The sequence below is a fragment of the Peromyscus leucopus genome, chromosome 22 (assembly GCF_004664715.2).
Source record: "Peromyscus leucopus breed LL Stock chromosome 22, UCI_PerLeu_2.1, whole genome shotgun sequence".
Taxonomy (NCBI): Eukaryota; Metazoa; Chordata; class Mammalia; order Rodentia; family Cricetidae; genus Peromyscus; species Peromyscus leucopus.
This window is the reverse complement of record NC_051081.1, coordinates 2,622,060-2,631,599: the sequence shown is the minus strand read 5'-3', so window position 1 is coordinate 2,631,599 and position 9,540 is coordinate 2,622,060. Positions and strand designations below refer to the sequence as shown.

The 9,540-nt window shown below is 57.8% G+C and overlaps 1 protein-coding gene across 1 annotated transcript; it reads right to left on the bottom strand.

Annotated features, from left to right (window-relative positions):
* Window positions 1–1,258: 1,258 nt before the first annotated feature.
* Window positions 1,259–4,511, bottom strand: Fem1a (fem-1 homolog A). The gene is given in 2 exon segments (XM_028859689.2): window positions 1,259–3,632; window positions 3,635–4,511. Coding segments are annotated over 2 exon segments (1,962 nt in total). The 5' UTR covers window positions 4,422–4,511; the 3' UTR covers window positions 1,259–2,457.
* Between the last annotated feature and the right edge of the window lie 5,029 nt (window positions 4,512–9,540).

Below are 9,540 nucleotides of genomic sequence, written 5' to 3'. Positions count from 1 at the left end.
GGCCCTCTGTCCAGCTGGTGCCCAGTGATGTGGCTCTGCACCGAGCTATGTTTAACCTGGGGTGTGATGCCCTACCTAGAAATAGCAGACCCTGGTGCAGGCCACAGGGACAGGCTGTACCACTGCCCTCATCCATATGAACAGAGACCGGAGAACACTCCAGACAACCGCAAGCACCAGTCTGTCTGTTGTGATGCCAGCCAGAGCGGGAGTGGGTGTGTCTCCCACCTGTGACTGACACCCCCGTGCTGGGGTTGGTGTTCCCCGGGTTCTTTGTTCCCAGTCTGTGTGCACACCCACCAACGGCAGTGTGTTCTGAGGAGTTGAACTGGGGTCTCACGGGTGGCACACACTTACCCACAGAGCCATCTCTCCTGCATCAATCTTTCTTACTTTCGCAGGGGAGTCTCTCTAGTAGCCCTAGCTGTCCTGGAACTCACTTCCCAGTGTCAGGGTTAAAGGCCTGTGCCACCACACCCTGCCTTAGGTTTCTTAGCTCCTCCCCAGAACTCCAACCGTATAACCACAGGGTCTCCAGTCACCGCAGCTGACTCACAGGCTACTGTGATTGGCTGAAGGGTGTACAAGCGACACAGGCCTGTCCAACTACAGGCACCATAGTGTCAAGGCTAGGTGGACCCTGGGGGGACTTTGCAGGACATCTCTTTGATCCTGCTGTTCCCACCAAGGATAACCCAGCTGGAGGGAGCCACTGGAAGCAGCTGGATCAACACTCTCAAGGGAATGTCCAGCAGAGCCAGGCCCCATGAGACAGATAATCAGGGTGCTGAGGCAGGGGAATGGATCTGGGCACGTCAACTGTTGAGATGGAGGGTTCGAGTCTGGCCTTTTCTCACCTGCCCCATGCCCCGAGGCCACACTTGGTGGTCTTAACCTCTTTGAACTTGTCCCCAGACACCGGAAGGGAAGCAGCTACAATAGAAGGCAGCTGCCGTGACGTAAGCAGTCCATTTTAGCACTTGGGGTGCAGTGGGGTTCAGTAAGTGCTCACTAGCATCATACCTCATAGGAGATGGTTTTGAGAAGGTGTGTGTGGGGGGGTCTTGACATGTTGTCTACTGTTACCCCAGGCTATGCTTGAACTCACTTGGTACTCTAGGATGGCCTCCAACTTGTGAGCTTGTTGCCTCGGCTCGAAAGTGCAGAGGGGCAGGTGTGCGCCACCATGCCTGCCCGGCAAGCACTCACCTGGCTCCCCACCCCCAACCTACCCACGTCAAATAACAGCTAGGCAGAGTTCTTCACACACCTGCACTTTAATCCATAAATATCAGTGCCAAGACTCGCAGGGTCTGTGTCTGCCCTGGGCTTCGGCAGGACAGTGCAGTGAGGCTGCCTGGTGTGGCCTGAGGCTCGTTCTGTACAGAGAACCACCTACCTAACACTGCAGTCGCACACCCTATCCTCACGGGGCTGGCCTCTCTACACTGGCCTTTCTCTCCTGCAGCTGGTTCCCCCAGGCCGGGGATGAGCACCTCATGCCTTGGTGTGATCCAAGTTTAATTCCACTCGCCATCAGTGACAGGGACAAAAGCGGGTGGAGTCACAGGTTGGTGCTGTTCAGGTAGTCTGTTGTGCTGGGGCCGCACTTGAGGGCCATGGCAGCCCTGGCTGGCAGCTCCCCACCTCCCCATCTCAGTCAGAAGCCTACTCCTGGCAGCTACTGGGGAGACTATGGACTCCTCATGAAGACCTGGGCTCAGGTCCTCAGAGGTGGGACAGGACAAGGGTGGCATGGATATGAACCTGATGGCTGTGGCACCTGCCAGCCATCATCACAGCTGCAGCCTGAAGTTGGGAACCCTGTCAGTCCCTCAGACAGGGTGGGGCTGGAGGCACTGCTGTCTGCCTGGCTGTTCCTGTCACTTGCTCTGGCCCTTCTTGGGGACAGTCCTGTTTCTAACCAGCATGGGAGTAAGGAGACTTCCCAGGACGTCAGTCACAGATCTGCACTCAGAGCTCATGCTGATCTCAGTCTGGCCACTGCAAAGTCCTGGCAACTTGAAACTAAGTCATTAGTGAGTCCAACAAACAGAAACCAAGGAAAAAAAGAGCAAAAACCTCAAAGTGTGGGCTCCAGGCTGCCGCCCACTTGCTTAGTAAACAACAAACCAACTGCAAACATCTAGGTGGCAGGTGCTGGGGCTGCCCCACCGCAGGGAGGAGCCGACGACTTCTGACCCCAACTTGACAGCGTCGGGTGCACAGGACTCCAGGACAAGCTAGCTGGGGGCTGGGTGACAGGGCAGAGGCCTCCAGATCCAGACAGATGCCACTGGGGAGGTCCGGGCACCCTTTTGCCACAGAGAAAGACCGTCTTCCTACCACGTGACTCTGAAGGCTTCTAGAACCACTGCCCCCGCTGGCAGCAGGTCAAGGGGACGGGATGCTTCCAGTTGGAGAAGGTCAACGTGCACCCAGGTGGCGGGGTCAGGCTCAGTGCAGCTGGATGAAGGCCTCTAGCTCCTCTGGGATGAAGCCCTTGTAAGGGACCTTGTTCCTGTCCAGGGCGCGGGCGGCCAGGCACTGGAGCGTCACATAGTTGAAAGGCTGCACGGTGCTCTTGGCCAGCAGCTTCGCGTCCAGCAGCTCGTAGGCCGTCTTCTTGAAGGCATTGGTGGCATCCATGTGGGCCCCAGCTTCGATGAGCGCATCCATGATGGCTGGGCAGTTGTTCTGGGCGGCGATGTGCAGCGGGGTGTTGTTGTCGAAGTCCCGGCTGTCGGGGTCGGCCCCGCAGTCCAGCAGCACCTTGACCACGTGCAGCGAAGGGAAGACACCCACTCGGTAGCGGCCCACGTTGGTGGTCTCCTTGTCCACCGCCATGTGCAATGGGGTGAAGCCGTTCTTGCCGCGCGGGGCACACTTGAGCAGGCGGTAGACTGTCTGGTGTTTGAGGTGTTCCTGGCTAGGTGTGCACTCCACCTTCTCCAGCAGGTACAGCAGGTGGAGGATGATGGCGATGGCTTTGGTGAACTGCGCCGAGTCGCCTGGTTCCTTGGGCAGCTGCAGGGCCCGCTCCACTTCCCGAACCCCTTTGCTGAGCACGCCCATGAGGTCGGGGAAACCGAGCTGCATGCCCAGGTTGCCCTTGGCCGAGCGGTCCTGCAGCACATAGGAGAAGAGCTCCGCAAACGACAGGAAGCTGCTGGCAGTCATGGGGCTCAGGGGCTCCAAGTTGCTCTGCTGCATGTCCAAGGCATATTTCCACAGACGGATACAGCGCTCGAAATTTCCAGAGTCCGCATAGACAGCACCCCGGTACCTTATGTAGTATGAAGTGTCGGGGTGCGAGGGGCCCAGAATCCTCTCCCGTATCAGCAGGGCCTGCATCCGCATCTCATCAGGATCTGTGATGAGGGCCTCCAGCTCTTGGGGCGTGGTCACCTCCCTGGAATAGTCGTAGGCCAGAACCAGCTGTTGGGGCTCTGGCTTGGGGAGGTAGTCCCCACCCTGGTGGCGGAGTTCCATCGCCCTTCTCCAGTGCTTCAGGGCTCCAAGCAGATCCCTTTTCTTATCCACATAGGTGGCTCCCAGAAGCTCCAAAGCCTCCACAGCTGCTTCCCGGCTGGTGGGGCAGCAGCTCTCATAAGGCTCTGCTTCCTCCGGGTGGAACTGCCGCTGTGTGCGCCCTGCGGGGGGCCCTCCTCGGGCAGCTCCGTCCCTGCGAGCTGCCCGTGGCCTGGCTGCTCCTGGATGAGGTACTCCACGATGTTGGTGTGTCCGGTGACGCTGGCGGCCAGCAGCGGGGTCATGCCATAGCCGTCGCGCTCCATGCGCGCGTGGCAGCCCAGCAGCAGCTGCAGGATCTCCAGGCTGCCGGACTCGGCACAGTCGTGCAGGGCCGTGTTGCCCTTGGCGCTGCGCCGGTTCACCTGCGCGCCGCGCTCCAGCAGGTAGCGGGCGATCTCGCGGTGGCCCTTGTAGCAGGAGATCATGAGGCACGTGTGGCCGTGGCGGTTGGCGACCTCCAGGTCAGCCTTGTGCTCGCCCACCAGGTAGCGCACCACATCCAGGTGGCCGTCGAAGCAGGCGGCGCGCAGCGGCGTGGAGTTGGTGCGCGTGGTGCGGTTGACCGAGGCGCCGCGGCGCAGCAGGCTGCGCACCACGGCCAGGTGGCCCGCGGCCGACGCGGCCCAGAGCGGCGGCGCGCCCTCGATGGTCTCGCCGTCGAAGTGCACCGAGCCGCCCGCCTCCACGCTGGCGCCGCAGCGGTCCACCAGGAACTCCACCACGTCCAGGTGCCCGCGGCGCGCGGCGATCAGCAGCGGCGTGCCGCCGCCCGCCACCTCCCCCAGCAGCTCGTCCAGCTCCTCCCGCCCGCGGCCGGCCAGCAGCTTCCGCAGCAGCTGCAGCTTGCCGTCGTGCGCCGCGTTGTACACGGCTGTGTGCAGATCCATGCCGGACGCCCCCCGCTGCCGGCCCTACCCCGGCCGCCTGCCGCCAGGAACAACCTTCACCTTCTCCCCCGCCGCCATCTTAGCGGCCTCCGGCGGAACAAAATGGCCCCCAGCGACGCGGCGCGGAGGGACGCTGCGCAGGCATGCTGGGAAATGGAGTCCCGTGAGCACGCCCCCGCCAGAACGCGCCGATGTGAGCGCAGGTGAGAGACTACATTTCCCGAAAGGAACTGGGAGAGCCGCTGGGAACCGTGGGCAAAGCCCCGACGGAAGAACAAGCAAGGCCAATGGTCAGGGCGACCCTGGGAAATCGGGTGACGGACTCCGTTACTGCGTGTAAGGCGGGCTGCAGGAAGCACATTCCCGCTCCGTCGTTCCCCAAAGGACATTTCTCAGAAAGCCTCTCAGTTTCCCTTATAGGGCAGGCTCTAAGGTTGTGTGCGGCCCTGGGAAGATCGATGACGCACTTCCGGCTGCCGTCACCGGCCGCGATTAGACTGGGGGCAAGCGCGCTCCCCGCTAGAAATGACGTTTCCCGGAACCGTCGGCACGAGGCGTGGAGGTGGCAAGCCGTCCGGGAGCCCGGAAAGCCTGTTCCGTACTTCCGGTGGCGTTCCTCACCCCCCGCCGCGAAGGCTCCGTTTCCGCGGCCCGCGGCGAACCAGGGCACGGTGGGAACTGTGCTTCCGCTGACGGAGCGCGGAGGTGGAAGCCCTGTCCTGCAAAACTAAGTGGGCGTTCGCGTGTGCGGCACTGGGAAGCGGGGGTCCGCACTCCTGCAGCTCGGACGACGGGCGTAGCCGTTGAAAGACTACAGTTCCCATCATGCAACGCTGTGCCCGTGCTTTGAGGGGCTCTGAGCGGGTCGGCCCGCTGATGACGTACGTCCTGTTCCTGTCGGTACCGCCCAGAGCGCAGGAAGAACGTGCCCGCCTGCCCCAAAGAGACTACATTTCCCAGAGGGCCTTGGGCCAAATGTAAATGAGCAGGCGGCATACTTTGCGCGACCCTGGCCAGTGTTGTGACGCACTTCCGGTTTTCGTGCCGCGCAGGCCTCCCTGCTTGACTACATTTCCCAGCGGGCACCGAGGGTGACGCGGAGCCGATCCGCAGCGACGTCGGGGCGCGAGGAAAGCTTTGTGTGATGAAGCCGCTGACCAGCAGGGGGCGCGCCGGGTGTACGCGCAGATCTGGCCTCGCTGGGCGACTGAGGCAGAGACGGGGACCCCACTCGCCCTGAGCGTGCTTGGCGGCACGTTAAGCAGTCCCTGGTTCCATGTTGTGTAGTACTTTCTTTTTTTAAAGAAGCACGTGTGCCAGCTCCGGCCGAGGGCGCCGGGTCCCCTGCAGCTGGGTCCACGTCACTGCCCATCATCCCCCAGGCCGGAGTGAGACAGGACTTCACATAGCTCGTGCTGACGTCAAGTCCCCGCACCCTCGTGATGGAAGGTGAGACCTGGCTCCCAAGGGTTGTCCAGTGACATCCATCCATGTGCTGCTCACACGGGCACACACACCCAGAGCGGAAAAAGAAATGCCGTGTAAAATTGTGTTGTCGTGTATGGACACATGCGCGCCACCGCGCACAGTTCTCGCTCAGGGGATCGAACTCAGGTCTTGAGGCTCGGCAGCAGCATCTTTGTCTAACCGTCTCCCTGGTTGTTGTTCTTATTTTCAACCTTTGTTTCTCTATTCCCCCCTCAAGCCTCCGGGGGGTCAGCTTCGAGGAGACCCAGCGGGGGCTGCATCCTTGCGTCTGGGCCTCATGAGTCTGTCCCTGCCCCTCTGTCTCCTCCTCAGCTTTGGACAGCTGCCTGCCGCGCATGGGCACGCTCTGGGCTGCCTGCCAGGCGCATCCCACTGGGTGTGATTAACCACCTCCGAGACCCTGCCCACCACCTCTCATGCAGAGCTGGGCCTGAGCCGCCTGCTCCAGCCACCCAAGAGGCGGTTAGGGGTTTGCCGGGCCTCTTCCCGCAGGGACCTTCACAGTATGTTTAATGAAAAAAATATATTGTTTTTAAACATTCAGAAAGTAGAGAAAATGGTAGCACAGACCCCAGGGTGGCCAAGCCAAGATTGGAATAGCTTTGCTCATGCTGTAAATTTTTATTGATTGGATGCCAGGGATGAATGAAGGCATTTAGAAGTGGGTGGTGGCAGCCAGGACACAGGACCAAACCAGAGAGAGAGGGAGGGAGGGAGGGAGAGAGAGAGAGAGAGAGAGAGAGAGAGAGAGAAGAAGAAAGGAGAGAAAGAAAGGATCCGAGAGGGAAGTGGGGAGGTACCGGGGAGGTTAAACCAATGTGCAGTGGTGGATCTTCCGGGACAAACCCAGGCTGGACCGCTTCAACTCGGACTTGTTCTCATGGTGCTGCGGAGGGGTCCTCTGCAAACGCCAGGCAAGTGATGGCCACGGAACCACTTCTCCAACACATTGTGTAGTCTCCAAAGACATGTTTCATTTTTATTAGTGTGGGTGTGGGTGCCCTCACAGGCCAAAAGAGGGCGTCAGATCCCTGGAACTGCGGTTACAGATGGTTGGTTGAGCAACCATGTGGGTGCTGAGGCCAAGCTCCACCCTCTGCAAGAGCAGCCCGTGCTCTAACCACTCGGCAATCTCTGCTGCCCAGCATCCAGTCTCTGCCTTGGGAGGCTGGGATAGCAGTGGGTCCCACACCCCACAGTCATACTCCAACCGCCTCACTTTACCTGCAGAGTGCACTTCCCGGCCCTCTCCTCCTCTTCTGAGTTTGGTATTTGTTGTCAGAGCATTTAATCACAGCTATGGGAAGAGAAATGAAGACACCTTCTAAACTGGGGACACTCTAGCTTGAGTTTTTCATGTTATTTTATTTTATTTTTTTTGGTTTTTTGAGACAGGGTTTTTCTGTGCAGTTTTGGTGCCTGTCCTGGAACTTACTCTGTAGACCAGGCTGGTTTCGAACTCAGAGAGATCCGCCTGCTCTGCCTCCCGAGGGCTGGGATAAAAGGTGTGTGCCACCACTGCCCGGCTAACAACTTTAGATTCTAAAATGCTCTTTGAATTGTGTGCAGCCTGACATCGCTGTGCACACCTTCGTCCCAGCATGGGGGCGGGGTGAGGCAGGAATATGTGGAGCAGGCTAGCCTGGGCTATATAACAAGACTCTGTCTCAAATTAAAAAAATGTGTCTGACTGGTGAGGGCTTAGAGGGTGGAAGTGCTTGCTGCCAAACATGATGACCTGATTTTGACCCCAGAACCCACGTGGTAGAAGGAGGGCACAAAGTCCTGCTACATGCCGGCTGGTGGTGTCTACAGAGCCAGTCCAGGACAGGCTCCAAAGCTACAGAGAAACCCTGTATCGAACAAAAACAAAAACAAAAAACCCAAAAAAACCCAAAAAAAAGCAAACTAACTAAAAAAAAAAAAAAAAAAAAAAAAAAAACCAAAAAAAACCCAAAATAAACAAACAAACAAAACAAAACTATATTGAATCTGGACAGATATATCTTCCCCACTTCTCTCATTTTTTGCTTACTATGTAGCTCAGGCTGCCCTGGAACTCACAGAGATCCACCTGCCTCTGCCTCCTGAGTGCTGGGATTAAGGGCTGAGGCATCATACCTGCAGATGTATGCTCTGCCTGTGGTCCATAGAGGTTGGACACTGTTTACACCGAGGCCAGTTCTGAGTCAGACAGAGGTTGGAATCTATAGGGATGAGCAGGCTGTGGGGAGACACCGTGTTATAGGTACCAGCAGCCAGGGAGAGACAGAGAAACTCAGAAAACACATGCTGACCTGAGTAGCCAGCAGAAAAAAAATCAGTGTTTGATGCCAACGTGTTATGGAAAACTAGCACGTGGCCCACGCCTGTCATCTCCAGCACTGGACTGGAACTGCCAAGAACTGGAAATAGAGGTGGGCTGCACTAGGCCCAACTCTGGTGGACACCAAGTTGGAACACCTTAGCCTGAACTGGGCTCCTCCCAGCCTGCCCTAAAAGCCAAAGGTGGCTGCAGTTCCCATAGTGGACAGCAGGGGGCAACAGCCCCAATGATCACAGACCTTGGAAAGCCCAGGGTCAATGCCATAAATTCTATTGAGTGGATAAAAGGTAACTGAGGCTTACTTTCCACAGCCACGGCCCTAGACCCTCACTGGTGGATTCTAGATGGGGCCACATCCAGAGTCATAAGCAGTTTTTCTGCGTTTCCTTCAGCTGGATAGACCAGGGTTATGTTCCCACTGTGCACAGGCCAGGAAGCTGCACCCACTTACAGGTGTCTCTGTGGTCTCTGGTAGGCATCTCCCTGGCCCTCAGGTTCAGCTGTGGACAGATTGGCTTCCAGAAGTATTTATGGGAGGGGGAGGAAGCTCGGGAAGCTGCTTCCCTTTTGCTGCTGCCTGCTTGTTGCCATGGAAACCAAAAACCACTCTTCTGAAGGACCCATTAAGGAGTAGGAAGTAATCAAGGCTCTCTGGGCAACTCCCACCCTCCCTGGAGTGGTGATCTCTGTGGTTGCTGAGCAGGGATGGGGGGCTGGGTTGTGGAGGTAGGGGGATGTCATTGGACTTCTGAATCGTACCTTCTGCGTCTCCCAAATAAAATTACACGATACAGCAGATTCCAAGCAGAGACCTTCAGGGTCCTGGAGTCTGGGAATGACTGATGGAGTCATCACCTCAAGCCCCTGTTTGGGAAAGTCAGAGAGACCTCATCAGTGTTATGCGGCAGTCAGGCTTCATGACTGACTCATAATCCCCTCACCCCAGAAGCTGAGGCCTGGAGGACCCAGCCTGGACAACATTGAGAGGCTAGATCTCAACAAAGAACACAGACCATGATGCCAGGGTACACCAGACTATCAGAAGTGTGTAAAGTATCAAAGAACCTCATAGGATTGGGCCCCAAGCTGAATGGATCCCAGTTGCTTCCTTCTGGCTGAGCTTCCCAGAACCACGTGCTTTACTTCTCTGGACCTTAGCCTCTTAGGTAAAAGGCTACAGTATAGCCTCTGCCCCCAGGTCTTCAGGTGAGATGGCTCAGCAGTAAGGTTACTGTCTGCTCTTGCAGAGGATGCAGGTTCGGTCCCTGGCACCCACATGGTGACTCACAACTGTAACCGCAGCTC